The 19,561-nt window shown below is 34.8% G+C and overlaps 3 protein-coding genes and 1 non-coding gene across 4 annotated transcripts in view; 3 read left to right on the top strand and 1 right to left on the bottom strand.

The window, feature by feature from the left end:
* The window catches only part of LOC131012154 (endoplasmic reticulum oxidoreductin-1-like), a 606,214-nt gene that overhangs the window by 437,518 nt on the left and 149,135 nt on the right, over nucleotides 1-19,561 (top strand). The window lies entirely within an intron of this gene.
* Nucleotides 788-4,046, top strand: LOC131012152 (G-type lectin S-receptor-like serine/threonine-protein kinase At4g27290). Its single transcript, XM_057940071.1, has 7 exons — nucleotides 788-2,135; nucleotides 2,211-2,354; nucleotides 2,431-2,561; nucleotides 2,634-2,844; nucleotides 2,948-3,185; nucleotides 3,263-3,422; nucleotides 3,490-4,046. The coding sequence occupies exons 1-7, from the start codon at nucleotides 896-898 to the stop codon at nucleotides 3,799-3,801; spliced, it is 2,436 nt and encodes an 811-aa protein (XP_057796054.1). The 5' UTR covers nucleotides 788-895; the 3' UTR covers nucleotides 3,802-4,046.
* LOC131013749 (U1 spliceosomal RNA) lies at nucleotides 4,592-4,752 on the top strand. The gene has a single exon (XR_009097833.1). It is a non-coding gene; the product is annotated as a U1 spliceosomal RNA (small nuclear RNA).
* On the bottom strand, nucleotides 15,294-18,501 carry LOC131012151 (G-type lectin S-receptor-like serine/threonine-protein kinase At4g27290). Its single transcript, XM_057940070.1, has 7 exons — nucleotides 17,175-18,501; nucleotides 16,958-17,098; nucleotides 16,729-16,859; nucleotides 16,442-16,652; nucleotides 16,128-16,365; nucleotides 15,904-16,054; nucleotides 15,294-15,842 (listed from the first exon to the last, which is right to left on the bottom strand). The coding sequence occupies exons 1-7, from the start codon at nucleotides 18,445-18,447 to the stop codon at nucleotides 15,537-15,539; spliced, it is 2,451 nt and encodes an 816-aa protein (XP_057796053.1). The 5' UTR covers nucleotides 18,448-18,501; the 3' UTR covers nucleotides 15,294-15,536.

Here is a 19,561-nt window from a genome sequence, read left to right as displayed (position 1 = left end):
TATGTTTGTTTTAATTTAAGTAATTTAGGATTTTAATTTCTTGTATTGCAACTTTATTTCAATCAATGTAGGATTTGAATTTTAATTCAATGAAATTTTAATTTATCAATTATTGTAAATTTAAAATGGAAACTAGAATAAAACTAATTCAAAAATAAAATAAAATCTATTGCACTCAAGTGAGTGCAATACCATTGTTGGAGTGGGTGCAATAGAAGTGAGACCACTTCTATTGCACCCACTATGGGTGCAAACGTTGGTGATGTTCTAAGAGGGTGTTTGGCTAAGCTTATTTTAAAGAGCTTATAAGCTCTTGGAGCTTATAAGATGTTTCAAGAGCTTATAAGATGTAGTTTTCTAAGAGCTTATAAGTTGTCAAAGTGTTTGGATAATTGAGCTTATAAGCTAGAGAGAGAAATATTTTTTAGAGAAAAAAAATCGAAGATAAATGAATTTGAATGATATATGATGAAAATAATAAATTATAGTTGAAAAATATTTATAAAATAATTATTACATATGAGATTATAAAAAAATAAATTGGGGTAGAGGAATTTATTTTTTTGGGAGCTTAAATTTGGAGCTTATAGACTGTTTTGAAGCTTATTTTGTCAAACACTTGAAGAAGCTTATAAGCTCCTGAACAGCTTATAAGCTGTTTTGAGGAGCTTATAAGCTCAGCCAAACACTCTCTAAATTAAGGTTTTTAGTTCTCATTAGATAGCGTAGTTCTCATTAGTTAAATAGCGGGGGACCGGATTAATCTTGAATTGAGATATAGTAATCATTAATGGTGCCGTGCTTCAACATACAGCATTTGAACTTAAAAGAAACATCCACGAGATAAATATAACAAATAAATATAGTTGAAGAAGAAGAAAACAAAGAATCAGGAATGATTGAGCGTCGAAACAAAATCGTGCTTTCTATACTGATCTCCTGTCTTATAGGTCATACAATTTCTGCTGCAAACGACACTATAAACAAATCTGAAAGCATCAGAGATGGAGAAACACTGGTATCATCAGGTGGCATGTTCGCCCTCGGATTCTTCAGTCTCGCCAACTCCACAAATCGATACGTCGGCATATGGTACAACCACATTAAACCCAACACATACGTCTGGCTCGCCCACAGAGAAGCTCCGCTCACCACAAAATCCGGCGCCTTAACACTCACCGACTCGGGATTTTTGCTGCTTCTCGACGAGACAAACGCCACCGTATGGTCGTCATCCACTACAGCAACAACGCCGCAGAATCCAGCCGTACAATTATTAGACTCCGGGAATCTGGTGGTGAAGGATGCGGAGAATCTCCTCTGGCAAAGCTTCGATCATCCCACCGACACCTATCTACCCGGGATGATGAGCCTAGGCTGGAATCTCGACACGCGGGTCGAGACCTACCTGTCGTCGTGGAAGAGCCACGACGACCCAAGTCCAGGTGACTTTACAGCTCACCTGGACCCAACCGGCTATCCGCAGATAATCGTCAGGAGGGGCAAAACCGTCAAGTTCCGGCTCGGGCCGTGGAACGGGGTCCGGTTCAGCGGCTCGCCCGGGACGAGGAACAATCCGACGCTGAACATGAACAAGAACGAGGTCAAGTACGGCGAGGACAACGTCGACGGATCGGTCATAGCTCGTCTCACGCTGAGCCTCGAGGGCGTCGGAGTGCGGTGGATATGGAACGACCAGAGCAAGTCTTGGATGACCTACAATCTCGAAGCGGACGCCTGCGACAACTACAACGCGTGCGGCGCCTACGGCGTCTGCAGCGTCGGAGACTCTCCGATCTGCAGGTGTATGGATAGATTCGTGCATAGAGATGAAGGGAATTTGTCCCTAGGGTGCGTGGCGAGGACTGCCTTGGCGTGTGAGGGAGATGTGTTCTTCAAGTACTCCGGGATGAAGCTGCCGGACGCGCGGAACACGACGTTCGATGACCGGAAAATGCTGCCGGCGGATTGCGAGGCGGAGTGCTTGAAGAATTGTTCGTGCACGGCGTACAAGCAGTTGGATATTAGGGAGGAGACGAGTGGGTGTCTGTTTTACTATGGGGAGTTGTTTGATGCTAGGACTATGGCTGTAGGTGGGGATGAACTTTACATCAGAATTGCTTCTGCTGATTTAGGTAACAATTTACATCAATACTTTATTTTTATGTGGGGATATATTTCTTGATGTTATTGGTGTTTTGTTTGGATAGAAAAAGATGCAGAGTCTAAAAGGAGGAAAAGAGTGAAACTCGTAGCGAGTCTTGCATCAATGGCCGCGACAGTTCTTATCTTCCTTGTCCTGATTTTGATCTGTGTTTGGAAGAGGAAGAAAGATTCAAATCCTTATAAAGAAGGTATGAATATTGTGATCAACAATTATGGAGAAAAAAACAAGTTAAGTAGTTATAAGGTTCATTTACCATTGTGCAGGGCAATATAGTGGAAGTCTAGGCCAAGAGGCAGATCTGCCATTCTTCAGCTTACCATTAATCTTGAAAGCTACAGACAACTTTTCAATAGATAACAAGCTTGGTGAGGGTGGATTTGGACCTGTTTACAAGGTATAACAAAATTCATAAATGAGCATAGTCTACGAAATGCATATGAACTAATTAACAACATTTTGAAACTAGGGAGTTCTTGAAAACGGGCAGGAAATCGCGGTTAAGCGCTTGTCAAAAACCTCCAAACAAGGAGTGGATGAATTGAAGAATGAGGTGATCTTGATAGCCAAACTTCAACATCGGAATTTGGTGAGGACGTTAGGATGTTGTGCTGATGGAGAAGAGAGCATGTTGATCTATGAATACATGCCTAACAAGAGTCTTGATTTTATCTTATTTGGTGAGCCTTTTTGGTCATATATATATATATATATCAACTAGCAATGAGCGATATATCTTAGCAGAAGAGAGAACTGACTTGGCTTTATATATGTTTTTGACAGATGAAACAAAAAGTATGTTACTTGATTGGAAAAAACGATTCAACATCATCACTGGAATTGCCAAGGGACTACTATATCTGCATCAAGACTCGAGGTTGAGAATCATCCATCGCGACCTCAAAGCCAGCAACATACTGCTGGATGCCGAGATGAACCCAAAGATATCCGACTTCGGCCTAGCCAGGAGTTTCGGAGGGAACGAGACTCAGGCTCAGACGAGTAGAGTTGTGGGAACATAGTAAGAAGAAGACCAGCAATTATTGATTACTTTCTATCTGTATATATTGTGACATGGCGAATGTTGTGGTGCTGCAGCGGATACATGTCTCCGGAATATGCAATAGACGGTATGTTCTCAATCAAATCAGACGTGTTCAGCTTTGGTGTTCTTGTGCTGGAAATTGTGAGCGGAAAGAGAAACAGAGGATTCTGCCACGACGACCACAACGAAAACAGCCTAAACCTTCTGGGATATGTAAGTATGATTTGTACAAGTGAAGCAGTTAGATAAAACTGAACTCTAATTGGTGGAGTGAACGCAGGCGTGGACACTATCCAAGGAAGGAAAGTCATGCGAGCTAGTGGATCCATGTGTAGGCGAGTCGTTCAACTTGTCGGAAGTGCTGCGCTCAATCCAAGTGGGACTGCTGTGCGTGCAGAGATGCCAAGAAGATAGGCCGACCATGTCCACGGTGGTTTTCATGCTGGGAAACCAGGTTGAACTGCCTGAGGCCAAACAACCCGGTTTCTTCGCGGGGAGAGATGTAGGCGGCGGCCGCAGTTACAGTAGCTCAAACGCCACCAATTCAGAGAATCAGCTTACCATTACCTGGAGTCAGGGTCAGGGAAGATAGAATGGGAAATAACCAACTGCTCATTATAGAATGTGTCAACACAAACTCCATCTTTTTGTTTTGTTTTTACTATGTGCATAGTAAACAACCATTAAAACAAGATTGTAACTGGAATGAAACATCAAGCTTGTAGATATGTAAAATATTTCTCAAATTGTGTATGTTATAATATAATGGATCTGTCCGAGGCTATATATTCATGTAATGGTAAGCCATCACTATATACACATTTTTTTCAGGAACAATATCGTTCTCATCTTATTAAAATTTGCAACTCCAAAAAAATTGTAGTATTATTTTTTAAGAAATTTTTATTTTCTTATTAACAATAGTTCGCTGACTATTTATGTTAACTTAAAAGTACAAGTGTTTATTATTTAATCCCGTTTCAGTTTTTCTTTATACAAGAAAACGAAAATGAAACTAAAATATGTGGAATAGAGGATAAATGAATAAGGTAAACATGTGTAGCTCCCTTTTATATATATAATGTTAGGATATAATCACGATTTTATTAAAGATATTAATAACTTCTAATCTTAATTTTTGGGTTTATAGTTTTTATATTATCATTACCCAACAAAATAATAATAACAATAATAATATGGTGCAAAGTGAATACGGTTTTAGTTTCTTCTAGTTATTCTTTTGCCTTCCCGATTACACATTAATCATATCTAGGTCGTAATTCGTTAAGTTTAATACCCATGCTAGTGTCCCACATCGAAAACATAGAAATAAGATGTCGAACAGATTGAATATAAAATAAAATGATGGGACATCATGTTCCATACTTACCTGGACGGGGTCAATGTGCGATCCATAAGGCCCATGGCCTAGATTGGCGACTTCCATTGCACTTTGGAGGGGCGCCCGTCTAAGGTCGGCCCAAGTGGTCGAACCTACGTCATAATTTGTGCTAGTGGGGGCCTGCGTTCGCGCGGCTCCTACCCATATTTTAGTCCAAATTTTGTGTTTTTTCTGTGTGGGGCTTTACGGCCCAAGTGGTCGAACCTACGCCATAATTTGTGCTAGTGGGGGCCTGCGTTCGCGCGGCCCCTACCCATATTTTAGTCCAAATTTTGTGTGGGGCTTTACTCTCTTTGTCTCGTTATTAACGGCTCCTTTCTTTTCAGCAAGGGTATTAAGGAGAGTTTCATTGGGAGAAAAGTTGTATGGATACATGTTTAATGTTAATGTTAATTGTAGATCTCTAAACCCGACACAAACAACAAGATACCCAAGATAAGTAGAAACTAGTGCAATCACGTAGGGAGCTCGATTTCACGGCATACTTGGATGGTGGAGAGTGATTCCGAGCTTGACGGTGCGATGGACTTGGTTGATGGAGACGGCGCCTCAGAGCCGGACGGGGCGGCAGATTTAGACGGTGAAGACGTAGATGGTGGGAGGCAAGGTTTCTGTTGGTCTTAATTAAAAATTTTAATTAAGTGTTAATTATAGCTCAATAAGAAAACAGACCATTATATATGGAACAATCCAAAAAGAAAAATAGGCCATTAATAATCGGACTGAGGGAGTATAATTTATTTTGAGGGATTGGGCTTTATAATTAGTCGTGCAGTCGTGCTATGTCATTATTGTCAGTGGGCTTTATAATTTCTTTATCAATCTTGTTGCGTAAATATCTCAAATGAGAAAATAAGGCAGTTAATTGAGTGCTATATGAATGGTTAATTTGATATCCTGATATATGAATGGTTGATTTGATTTTTATGATATTAAAATTAGTATAGATTATGATATTGATTTCTCCATAATCTATAAAAAGTATTATTAAAATTTAATCAAAATGAATTTCAATACGGAGATAATATAGATTTTTTTTGGAGTTATATTGCTTTGATGTTATTTTCTTTTAATTGCGATCATCGAAGTTAGAAATAAAATATAAAAAATACTAAAAATATGCAAAATGTAGTTTTAGAAACTATGTGATATATAACAAGGCCATATTAGAAAACCAAAAGTGAAGGGTTGTTCATCATTCTCCAAAGAAAATTAGCAGTGGGTGGCATGCAAGCAGCGTGTGAGATGATGGAAACCTTGTGTGGAACACACTGTACAACAGTCTTGATTCCTATCTACCTTTTATCATGATAAATTTCCTCATAAACCCACAACAACAAAGGATGATCATTTGGGATATACATGGAAAAGTTTGACAATTATTTAATATCTTTAGATTCATGTTAGTATGTATATGTTGTGCTCATGTATCGTTAGTGTTTCTCTTTTCTTGTTCCAAATTGGGACATTCTTTCTGGATGCATGCTTACAATTTATAAAAGACTATTTGAGGTCTAAATCTCGAAAACTTCCAAACCCTTACAAAAACAAGGAATATATTTCTACAAAAAAAAAAATCACAAAAGGATGCTTGGGACTATTCCTATCTACGGAAATGTCTTAGCTACACAATGTGTAATACACATTGCCGTTAGGATCCTTACACGTGTATTGTTAATAAAGTGACTTTTGGTTTGGTTTTCTTCGACCGGTTCGAGTTGCAATTGTCAAATACCACCCAACCCATTTTGACTGTTTTTTTGAAATACCACTCCCATATTCAGATGTTTCCACGTGTCCCTATTCTTCCATAGCACTCCCTTTGTATTTTTGAATTTTGTAGGACACGTTTCGCACTCATGTTTGCTTAGATATTTACTCCATTTTTTTTACTCACCGTTGGATTGTAGCTGGTAGTTTTTCGTCGACAACTAGAATTTTTTTCCGAGTTCATTCATAAACACTTTACGTCGTTTTCTTTGTAATTTTTGAAGCAACTGTAATCCTAGCGTCTGAACGAAATGATTGTGTAATGATTATAAAGTAAACATCTGTGTTTTTGTGGGTAGTTAAGTTTTTTTTTCCTTTTTTTTTTTTGCGTTTTCAAGTAAATAAATTTATTTGAGATTGTTAATTCGCAGTAGTTCTAGCTGTGTGTGTGATAGTTATTGTAGTATAAATTTTTTATGTAATTCCAACGGACGGCCGAAAATTATCATTTTATTCCAGTTTTGTGAATTAAATAATATGTTGGATTTATTTAATAACTCTTTCTGCCGAATATAAATTTTAATGGTAACAGTTGAAATGTGTTGTAGACAACAACTTGATATTGTTGGATTAAAATACATGCTACTGATCTATTCATTGTAAAACTTGGAATCACTATCTGAAATGACCACATTATATTTTTTGTGCAAATGTGGATTGTTATGTTATTTGTGGAAATGTGTGTTCGCTACTAAGAACTATTTATTAAAAGTTATTAAAATTAAGTTTTGGGAAGTACAGTTGTCTGTCTAAAAAATCATTCTTTGTTGGCATTATAATTCAATTAATTTTCTTATTCTTTTTCCAGAAACCATCATATTCGAACTTTGTGGAAATGAGTATAGATTTGAAGGTCCATCTATTATACGAAGCTCTATCTTGTGTAGACCACCCACACCACCTGTTTGACAAAATTCATCAAAGAGTGATTTCAAAATATAGTCAGCATTCAACAACAGGCAAACTAAAGAATAAAGAAAAGAAAAGAAAAGATAAGCAAAAGCAAAACTTTTTTGTCGGTGCCGCACCTGCTAATGTTTGAGTTTCTTCTCCATAGTTTTCGGACACGATCCAATTCCGAAGCTCTGCGACAATCGTTTTGGTGGCTGAGGCGACGACGGGTCCCTTCGCCTCGGAGAGGGCGAAGAGGATGTATAACAAAAATAATTGATTGAAGGCAGAGAGTGCAGCAAGTGCAGGGTGATGAAAGCGGCACCGACGAATGATGGCAGAGCAAATTTCAGCCTAGAGAGATGGTAAGGGTGGCGAGGATGTGTGGTGATGTTGAAGATAGAGACGCCTTCAGTTTCATCTTTATGGATCAAAATATTTTATGTGATGAGATATCAATGAGAGAAGGAGGCAAATGAGGGAAACAATTGAGCAGAAAGAGACCTAAATTGCCGCTAACTTTTATTTGGAGGGCGTTTTTTGGTGTAGGGCGAGAAATGAAATTTTCAGATATAGTGAAATTTATATTATGGCTGTGACGCCCGGGGACGAAGTGCGGAGTGATCGCCGGTGCAAAAGAGGCACGGACAAGGAGCGGCTCCGGTTAAGACTTCCAAGCGGAGGGGCGCAGGGATGAACCGAAACACACCCGAACGAGAGGGATTCCAAGAATATGCAGGTATGGGACTGCATATTCGAGGAGAGCTTAAGTGATTTGATAGGTGCTACTCATATCAATAAGATGCATCTTCTTTTCTGGTGCCCACACGGAAGAAACTCCAAGGTTAAGCGTGCTTGGCTTGGAGCAATTCCGGGATGGGTGACCCCCTGGGAAGTTTCTTAGGGAGCGTGCGAGTGAGGACAAAACACGCTAGAAAAGACTCGTATTGTCTGTGGGGACAGCCGTCAACTCTGGAGCCGGGCTGTTACAGGTGGTATCAGAGCCGAACCTCTCCCAGTACGGTATGGTTCGGGGACGAACCAAGCGGAAGCTGGTGGGCCTGTGACGCCCGGGGACGAAGTGCGGAGTGATCGCCGGTGCAAAAGAGGCACGGACAAGGAGCGGCTCCGGTTAAGACTTCCAAGCGGAGGGGCGCAGGGATGAACCGAAACACACCCGAACGAGAGGGATTCCAAGAATATGCAGGTATGGGACTGCATATTCGAGGAGAGCTTAAGTGATTTGATAGGTGCTACTCATATCAATAAGATGCATCTTCTTTTCTGGTGCCCACACGGAAGAAACTCCAAGGTTAAGCGTGCTTGGCTTGGAGCAATTCCGGGATGGGTGACCCCCTGGGAAGTTTCTTAGGGAGCGTGCGAGTGAGGACAAAACACGCTAGAAAAGACTCGTATTGGTCTGTGGGGACAGCCGTCAACTCTGGAGCCGGGCTGTTACAATGGCATATACTATAATTTATTTTATATTTAAAATTTTATATATTGATAAAAATAATACAAAAATTGAATGACATATGGTTATCCACTAACACAAAGATTAATTAGAATTTTAATATTTAACAATAATCATAATTATAAAATAAGCTATATATACGTTATAAAAATATTAATGGTATGATATATTAAGATAATATATTAAAAAAAATATTAATGAAAAATACTTTTGGATAGTATATTAATAAAAATATTAATGGAAAATATTTCCAAGTTATATAGTAATAAAAAAATATTAGTGGAAAATATTAATGGTAGGATATATTAAGATAATATATTAATGAAACATATTTTCTGATAATATATTACTAAAAAATATTAACAATATGATATATTAATAAAAAAAATATTTAAGGAAAATATGAATGGTATGAGAATGATACTTTAACATAAGAATGATCGCCACTATTAGTGAATCATTAACTATTGAATCTTACCATAATCCCCAAATGATTTCTCACTGATTTCATTATATATTATAATCTACAATTGCATTTGCACTCATCTTACTTTGATTTCAAAACCTTCAATTAATTTTCCACTAATCTTACTTCAATTTCATAATCTTCAATTGCATTAATCTTACCTCGATTTCAAAACCCCCAATTTCATAGTCGCATTACCACTAATTTTACTTCGATTTCATAATCCCCAAACAATTTTCCCACTAATTTTACTTTATTTCTTAATCCCTAATTGCATTTGCACTAATCTTACTTAGATTTCAAAACCTCTAATTGATTTTCCACTAATCTCGATCACTTCAATTTCATAATCCACAATGGCATTCCTACTAATCTTTTTCGATGAATTAGTTCTTAATTTAAAGTATGGTTCTCAACTTATATCTCTAAGTTCTAAACTTAAAATTGAGATGAATTTGTTCAATTAGTTCGTGATTCACTAATAGTGATGATTATTCTTGTGTTAAAGTATAATTCTCATATTACAATTCTAAGTTATAAACTTATAATTGAGATGAATAAGTTTAATTAGTTAATGAATCACTAATGGTGATGATCATTCTTTCATTCTTATGTTAAAGTGTGATTCTCATGTTATAATTCTAAGTTATAAACTTATACTTGAGATTAATTTAGTTCAATTAGTTAATGATTCACTAATAGTGATGATCATTTTTTATGTTAAATTATGATTCTCATATTAAGTTATAAACTTAGAATTGAGATGAATTAGTTCAATTAGCTAATGTTTCACTAATGGTGATAATCATTTTTAATTCAAAGTATGATTCTCAATTTATAACTCTGAGTTATAAACTTAGAATTGAGATAATTAGTTCAATTAGTTAATGGTTTACTAATAGTAAGGATCATTCTTATGTTAAAGTTTGATTGTCATATTGTGATTCTAAGTTATAAACTTATAATTAAGATGAATTAGTTCAATTAGTTAATGATTCACTAATGGTAATGATCATTCTTAATTTAAAGTATGATTTTCAACTTATAACTCTAAGTTATAAACTTATGAGTTTGTGTTACTAAATTCTTAGCAAAAATTCCACCAAAAACAATCATTATTAAGATAATATATTAATAACAAATATTAGCAAAAAAAATGGAGTAAGATTAGGGGGAATCAATTGAGGATTATGAAACCAAAGTAAGATTATTGAGAAATCAATTAGGGGTGTTTAAGTAAAATTAGCAGGAATGCAATTGGAGGTTATAAAATCAAAGTAAGATTTGAGAAATTAATTGGGGGTTTTCAAATCGAAGTTCAAATAGTGAGAAATCAATTGAGGATTATGAAATTAGAGTAAGAATAAAGGAAAAATAATTGGCTACACGGTCAGGTGACATCTACATAGTTATGTCATTCTACTATGTAGTAAACTGTGTAAGATATTTTGTCTCCTATCGTGTATGTCTCGTATAGCTGTTTAATTCATTTGCGCAATTGACGTGCATGGTTACCTTAAAACAATTATAAGTATAAATCAACCGGGGATTATGAAATCGAAGTAAGATTAGTGCAAATGCAATTGGAGTTTTATGAAATTGAAGTAAGAGTAGTGGAAAATCAATTGAAGATAATGGAATCGAAGTAAGATTAGTACAAATACAATTAGAGATTATCAATCTGAAGTGAGATTAGTGGGAAATAAATTGGGGGTTTTCAAATCGAAGTAAGATTATTGCAAATGTAATTAGGGATTATGAAATCAAAGTAAGATTAGTGTGAAATCAATTGAGAATTTTGAATTGAAGTAAGACTAGTGGATATTAGTGGGAAATCAATTGAAGTTTTGAAATCGGAGTAAGATTAGTGCAAATGCAATTTGAGATTATGAAATTGAAGTAAATTTAGTGACAAATCAAATCAAGATTCTTACTAAGAATGTTAGATTCTTACTACTGAATCACTAATCAAATTAAGATTCTTATGTTATAATTATAAGATTCTTACTAAGAATCTTAGATTAGATGAGTGAATCACTAATCAAATCAAGATTCTTATGTTATAATTCTAAGATTCTTACAAAGAATCTTAGCTTAGATGAGCGAATCACTAATCACATCAAGATATACATTAAGAATCTTAGATTCTTACTAAGAATGTTAGATTCTTACTAGTGAATCACTAATCAAATCAAGATTCTTATGTTATAATTCAAAGATTCATCACTAATCAATCAAGATTCTTATAAGAATCTTAGATTCTTAATAAGAATGTTAGATTCTTACTAGTGAATCACTAATCAATGCAAGATTCTTATGTTATAATTCTAAGATTCTTACTAAGAATCTTAGATTAGATGAGTGAATCACTAATCAAATCAAGATTCTTACTAAGAATGTTAGATTCTTACTAGTGAATCACTAATCAATTCAAGATTCTTATGTTATAATTCTAAGGTTCTTACTAAAAATCTTAAATTAGATGAGTGTATCACTAATCAAATCAAGATTCTTATTAAGAATGTTAGATTCTTACTAGTGAATCACTAATCAAATCAAGATTTTTATCAAATCAAGATTTTCATGTTAGATTCTTATAAAAATCTTGATTTGATTAATGATTCACTCATCTAATATAAGATTCTTAGTAAGAATCTCAGAATTATAACATAAGAATCTTGATTTGATTAGTGATCCCTAGTAAGAATCTAACATTCTTAGCAAGAATCTAAGATTCATAATAAGTATCTTGATTTGATTAGTGATTCACTCATCTAAGCTAAGATTCTTAGTGAGAATCTTAGAATTATAACATAAGAACCTTGATTTGATTAGTGATTCACTAGTAAGAATCTAACATTCTTAGTAAGAATCTTGATTTGATTTGCGACTAAATTTACTTCAATTTCATAATCCCCAATTGCATTTGCACTAATCTTACTTCGATTTCAAAACCTCAATTGATTTCCCACTAATATCCACTAGTCTTACTTCAATTTCAAAATTCTCAATTGATTTCACACTAATCTTATAGAAATGAATTGGGGATTCTCAAATTCAAGTATATGATTTGATGAAATTGATTAGGGAATTTTCAAATTCTTTAGGGTTAATTGCCAATAAAATATTGAACTTTCATCCAATTCTGATTTTGCACACAAACTTTGAACCGTGACGTGATAATTACTAAACTTTTAATGTTATCTGATTTTGCTACTAATTCAAATTCGGGCCAAATACCAAGCTAATATGAAATATGGTGTGCCAATTTCGACGTAGCGTACGTATTTATTCTTGCGTGGCAATTAGTTGGTAAAATAATATATTTTTTATTTAATTTCTTATCAATAAAAAAAGAACACAAAGCAAATAACTAAAATTGTCAATAATTTAAAATATCAAATCAAATAATAGTAGTATTTTTTTAGTTGAATTAATTAATTGAATAAATTCAATAATAGTAAGGGGATTCTTCGAATTTAGGTGTGTCAACCAAAGAATATTTTAATTATCAATAACTTAATATATCAAAAAATTATTTAGCTACATGATAAATTTTATTAAATTTTCATTATCTAAAGATTTTTTTTTTTATATACTATATATGTTTATAATATTTGAATGACTTCTATTGTATATATTGGAGTAATAAGTTTTGTAATAGTGAACTAAAAAAAAAGTAGATTTAAACGTGTGAATTACTACTTATTTAATTTGATATATTAAGTTATTGAAAATTTGGGTTATTTGCTTTGTGTTTCTTTTTTTTTTTATTATAAATACGCCACGTCAAATGTTGGTACTCCATATTAGTCTTATATTTGGCCGGAATTTAAATTAGTAGCAAAATCAAATAAAATCAAAAGTTTAGCATATCACGCTATAGTTCAAAATTTGTGTGCAAAATTAGAATTGGACAAAAATTCAGTATTTTATGGGCAATTAAACCAATTCTTTACTAATTTATGGAAATGAAATTGGGGATTCTCAAATTCAAGTATGATTTCATGGAAATGAATTGATGATTTGATGAAATTGATTGGAGATTCTCAAATTCAAGTATGATTTGATGAAATTGTTTAGGGGATTCTCAAATTCAAGTATGATTTCATGGAAATGAATTGGGGATTCTCAAATTCAATGGTGATTTGATGTAATACCCCGCCTCTTTATTTATTAATCTTTAAGGTTCATATAGATTATGATTTTAAAGTTATTTCAATGATCTGAATATATATACGCGAGATCCAGAGAATGACTTAATTTATGCCTATTAACTACGCGTGAGAACCGCTAGCAGATTATTGAGCAAGTCAATAATTATTGTCTTCATATTAATAACTGACTTAACAAAGTCATGTTATTTATTTATATGCAATAGAAATATTATTTTCAATTGGGGATTATGAAATTGAAGTAAGATTAGTGAAAATACAATTGAAAATTATAAAATTAAAGTAAGATTCGTGAAAAAATAATCGGGGATTATGAAATCAAAGTAAGATTAAAATAAATAAATAAATAAATAAATAAATAAATCTAAAATTGAATGTCAAGTCCGAAAATTTAATTCCACCATGTACCAAAAAAAATTCCTCTAAAATTATCTAACGAATTTGGTGATAGTTTGTGTATTTTTCGGCTATTAACTTTTGTTTTAATTAGTGACCAAATATTGTGATTTTTTTTTCAAAATGACTATTTCAAAAGCGCGACGACTTTGAATAAAGATTATATCTCATAAATAAAATTTTCACTATCAAAATTTCAATTCAAATTTTGTCTTATTTATTTTTCTATCTGGATAAAAGTTTAATATAGCTATGGAAGGCCATAAATTTTGGATATATTGTAAATAATTTTATTTTGAAGATGAGATTTACGTGTTGTAATCTGCTTCATCCACATATTCTGCGAATCATGTATCATCCCAAAATTCATAGTATTACTAGTAAGCCTAGCCGTGTTATGCACAACGAACATCGAAATTAAACGACATGTTTAAATAAATAAGTATAAATATTAAATAGAATTTAAATTTAAATAAATATAAAAATTTATTTTAAAAATAAAATAAACACATCAATTTCTCTAAATTATTTAATAACGAAAATTAACATTACACATTTTTATTATAGAGTATTACATGTCATAATAAATAAATAAATATTTTTCATACACAAACATAAATAAAAAGTTAGTAAAATATTAACGAAGAGAGAAAATAATATTTTCAAATTTTCATAATTTATTCGATTTAAATTTATTTTTGATGATTTTTATAACATATTAAATATTTTGTCACGAACTTATATATAATATGCATAAATTAAATTTGAGGAAAAGAAAAGAAAGAGGAAAAATATGGAGGAAAAAAAATTCATCTTTTATATATTATATAGATTTATTTCACCCACCAACCGACGTTGACCATTCTCATTTTCTGAAAATTTATCAAAACATAATCTTGTTCAAAAGACTTCTCATTCTATGTTCTTTGCTCTCCAGAGGTAATTTTATTAATTTTGTCAAATTACTACAATTTTTATACATCAACCTATCATTTATTCCTTCTTTCAATTACCCTTGCAGGCATATCAAGAAGCCTAAAACTCTCACAATGATTATTGTTCCCAAAATCTTGACACACAATTGTTTTAATTAATTTTTTTATTTTATTATTTTTTTAAAAACTCTTGACATACAATACCTTCGATTTAAGACCATAGTTCCAATGATGCTATAAACTCAAATCCAAGCGTTTTGTTAACATTGAAATTTTTTGCTGTTTGAATGTCTTCAAAATGATAAAATCTATTTAATTATATTTATGTGTTTTTTCGGTTTCTCTAATTCTAATGTAGACTGCTTTGATCCGAACATAATCACAACAAAATTGATCCAAAACAAGTAACAAACTCAACTGTTAAAAAGGAGCGTTTATTTGATAAATCCTCCACAAACCCATAATATATATATATATATATATATATATATATATATATATATATATATATATATATATATATATTCCATCATCATGCACCCAGGAACAAGATTCCATCATCAAGTCAGTAACAACTGGGAGGAAACATCTAAAAATCAGAATTCAAAAATACAAAGAAAAGGCTACACAATTTATAGGGACACGTGTAAGTATCCTGGGGGAGAAGTGGTATTTGACAAAATGGGTTGGGTGGTATTTGACAATTGCAACTCGAACCGGTCGAGCAAAACCAAACCAAAAGTCACTTTATTAACAATACACGTGTAAGGATCCTAACGGCAATGTGTATTACACATTGTGTAGCTAATTTCCCCTATCTACCTACCCTCTGCCATAGTAATTGTAATATGATTAAGTGAGTTTGCTGCATTTGAGCTACTAAATCTGCGATAAGCTAAAACATCTCTCTCTGCCATGAAACCAGGCTGCTTAGCCTGAGGTAATGCAACTTCATTTCCCAACATAAATACTACTGCAGACATGTTTGGCCTATCTTCAACATAATTCTGCACGCACAACAACCCCACATTAATTGACCGCACCACCTGCGCCGCATCAAACGCCTCGCCTAGAGCCGGATCCACTAGTTTGATGGAGTCGCCTTGTTTATAATGCCTCCACGCCTGTTCAAAAACATCCTACTTTGTTATGTCTGTTAAAAAGATAGGAGTGATAGAGACGTACGTGTCCAAGAAGGTTGAGATTATCATCTTTGACGAAGAATCCTCTGTTCCTCTTCCCGCTCACAATTTCTAGCACCAGCACACCGAAGCTGAACACGTCGGATTTGACTGAGAACAGCCCGTCTGCCGCGTATTCTGGAGACATGTATCCACTGCGCATGGAGTGAGAATTAGTGTTACGAATTGAATATTTAAATACATCATCACAACCACTAGTGTTCTTACTATGTTCCCACAACTCTGCGCGTTCGAGCTTCTGTTTCGTTCCCTCCGAAACTCCTCGCTAATCCGAAGTCTGATATCTTTGGATTCATGTCTGCATCGAGCAGAATGTTGCTAGCTTTGAGGTCGCGATGGATGATTCTTAATCTCGAATCTTGATGGAGATACAACAGCCCCTTTGCGATTCCGTTGATAATGTGAAACCGTTTTCGCCAGTCAAGTGACATACTCTTTGTTTGATCTGTTTAAACAGATTGGGGAGTTGACACTTTTGTTTTGGTGTAGTGTAATAAACATATTGAGTAATTTTGTCTGACCAAATAAAATAAAGTCGAGGCTATGATTCGGCATGTATTCATAGATCAACATGCTCTCCTCTCCTTCAGCACAGAACCCTAACGTCCTCACGAGATTGCGATGCTGAAGTTTGGCTATCAACATTACTTCATTCTTGAGCTCATCAACTCCTTGTGATGAGGTTTTTGAGAGACGTTTTACTGCTATTTCCTGTCCGTCTTCTAACTTGCCCTACAGACCAAACTTTCAAATGTGGAACGTAATAAAAAACAATCTAAATTTGACACAGGATTTGTACGTATTATACTCTGTAAACAGGTCCGCATCCACCTTCACCGAGCTTGTTCTTTGAAGAAAAATGATCAGTAGCTTTCAAGATTGTTGAGAAGCTGAAGAATGGAATCTCTGCTTCTTTAACACGATTTGCACTAAATGCCTCTACAGATGTGGAAAAATCAGGCAAGTAAGCGCACTAACAGATACATCTATGGTGATATACTTTTCAACCTAAATGCACACTCTCCATAAACATGTACCTTCTTGTGTCCCCATCGCCTCCTTTCTCTTTCGCATTATAATCAAATAGAGGCTTGCGCAAACAAGAACCATTCCCGTTATGGATGTCAAACTCGCTATGATTATTGCTTTGTTCCTCCCATTATCGTCTGAAACTTCTCCTGTCCACACAAAATGTATATGAAATATGATGAAACAAAGGTAGTAATCAAGGTAAAATGTTGATGAAATTGATACCTGCAACAGATTCTGAAGAAGCCAATCTAATATAAAGATTCTGCCCTCCTGTAAACAATGTTCTGATATCAATCAATTCCCCATAGTAAAACAAGCAGCCTCTCCCCTCACCTCTGATATCCAACCGCGTATACGCCGTGCAAGAACAGTTCCTCTTGCATTCTGCTTCACATTCTTGGAGCGTAATGTTCTCATCTCTGATTGTAGAGTTTCTTGCATCTGGCAATTTAATCTCTGGATAACTCAAAAACACATCGTTAGAACAGTTCAAATCCGCCTTTCTAACACACCCACCCCACCACTCTGCTCTGCCCCAACGCTGTTTATCTCTAGGCTCAAACCTATCTAGGCATCGACAAAATGCCGAGTTCCCATCACAAAAGCCATTCGCACCACAAGAATTGTATTTGTCGCATGAATCTGACACTGTTCTTGTGTAAGGAGTCCAGATGTGGGCTTGAGTGCTCCAAATCCAGCGGCCTGAATCGCCATTGTTTGTCAGAACAGACCTCCAAATAACTGATGGATCAAGCGTATCTACCCTATACTTGACCACATCATTACTCATCTCTAACGATATATTATACACGGAATCACCGCTTAAATTTGGTCCACCACTCAATCTAACCCCATTCCACGGCCCCATCCTTTTTTTAAGAGTACTACCTTCCTTGGTCAGCAACTGCGGGTATCCAGTGGGATCGATGTGGACTGAGTACCTCCCCGGGGCAGGGTCGCTCTCGCTCCTCCACGAAGAGATGTAGCTCTCCACCCCGCTCGCATAGTTCCATCCTAAGCTCATGCCGGGGAGAAACGTGTCGCACGGATAGTCGAAGCTCTGCCATAGGTAATCATCATCGTCTGCATCCTTCACCACAAGATTCCCTGAATCCAGCAGCCGTGCAATTGGATTCTGCACGCTTCGGGATCTGTTGGTGGACCATATTGAGCTGTTGGTTTCGTTGAGAAGCGACAAAATTCCAGGCTCCGTCACTGTTAAGACGCCGGTTTTATTTGTGAGTGGAGCTTCTCTGTTGGCAACCCAAACCACTGTCTGATTTGGTATCTTGTTGTACCATATGCCCAAATACCGGTTGGTAGAGGTTCCTGGACTGAAAAATCCAAGCGCGAACATCCCACCTGATGAAACCAGTGTTTCGCCATCTCTAATGCTTTCGGAAAGGTTAATGGTGTCGTTTGCGCCATTTATTGTGTGGATTATGAGGGCGCATATCAATACAAAGTTTGAGATTTTTTTTCTGCATTCTACCATGATAACAGTTTTTAGGCCTTTCGGTTTAACCAACTTAGTTATGTTTCTTTAGTCTTGCTCGGTTTAACCAACTTAGTTATGTTTCTTTAGTCTTGCTTTAACTTTCATAACAAGGCATCTTGTTGGCGTCAGATAAAAAGATATACAAAAATCAACTCTTGTTTCTATTTTGTATGGGTGAATGATGTAAGGTCAAACACAAGATTAATATTATACAAACTATAATTTTGACCGATAGACTAAAATAATGAGAATTTTTTTAAAATAGAGAGGATGAAAGGTGAAGGTAGACGACTCACATTTTAATAATTTGGTGTTGTCTGACAAGGGATTTTTTTTTTTGACCTTTTATAGAATTTTTTACCACACTAGTTATAGTTATACACACTCAAACTACATATACATTCCATTACTAGTTTACTACTCCAAAAAAGAGAATAATAAATTACTTACTGAATTATTTGTTGCTCCAAAAAAGGGAGTATAAAACTAGGTAAAGCCCATTTACGCCATAAAACCCAATCAGGAAAAGAAATTAATTGGTACAACACACTTAAATTATATATAAAGCCGAACTAAAAATAAACAAATTGAACTAACGCCAATCAAAGACCAATTGTCAAGATATAAATTCACAGACTCGGAACAGCGCATGAGGCCGGGGTTGGGCGGGTGGCCGCGGCGGTGCATACATGTGTCGTTGTACAATTCATCACTTATGTTAGTTATGTACATAATTATTACCTGTTTCAATATAAAACTTATATATAGAATTAATTAATGTTAATTTAATAATGTGAGATGAGCATTAGGTCATCTTTAATGTTTATGACTTTATCCCATATTTTCACATTTTAATTAATCAATTTTAATTATTTTTTGCACACCAAAAATTAATTTTGAGTAAATAAGTATATCATGATCATTTCGAGGTGAATTTTTTGCTAATTAATTCTACAAAATTAAATATATCATGACTCAAAATATCATCTTTTTAAAATCAATTTTCCAACAATATCATGCGTTTCCACCAAAAAGTGGGGTTGAGATGCCCATTATGTTTAGAAGGTGGAAAAAGCTAGCGTTTGTCTTCTTCCATGTAACTGCTCCATAA

This window comes from Salvia miltiorrhiza, chromosome 2 (assembly GCF_028751815.1).
Source record: "Salvia miltiorrhiza cultivar Shanhuang (shh) chromosome 2, IMPLAD_Smil_shh, whole genome shotgun sequence".
NCBI lineage: Eukaryota > Viridiplantae > Streptophyta > Magnoliopsida > Lamiales > Lamiaceae > Salvia > Salvia miltiorrhiza.
This window is presented reverse-complemented; position numbering and strand designations above follow the sequence as displayed.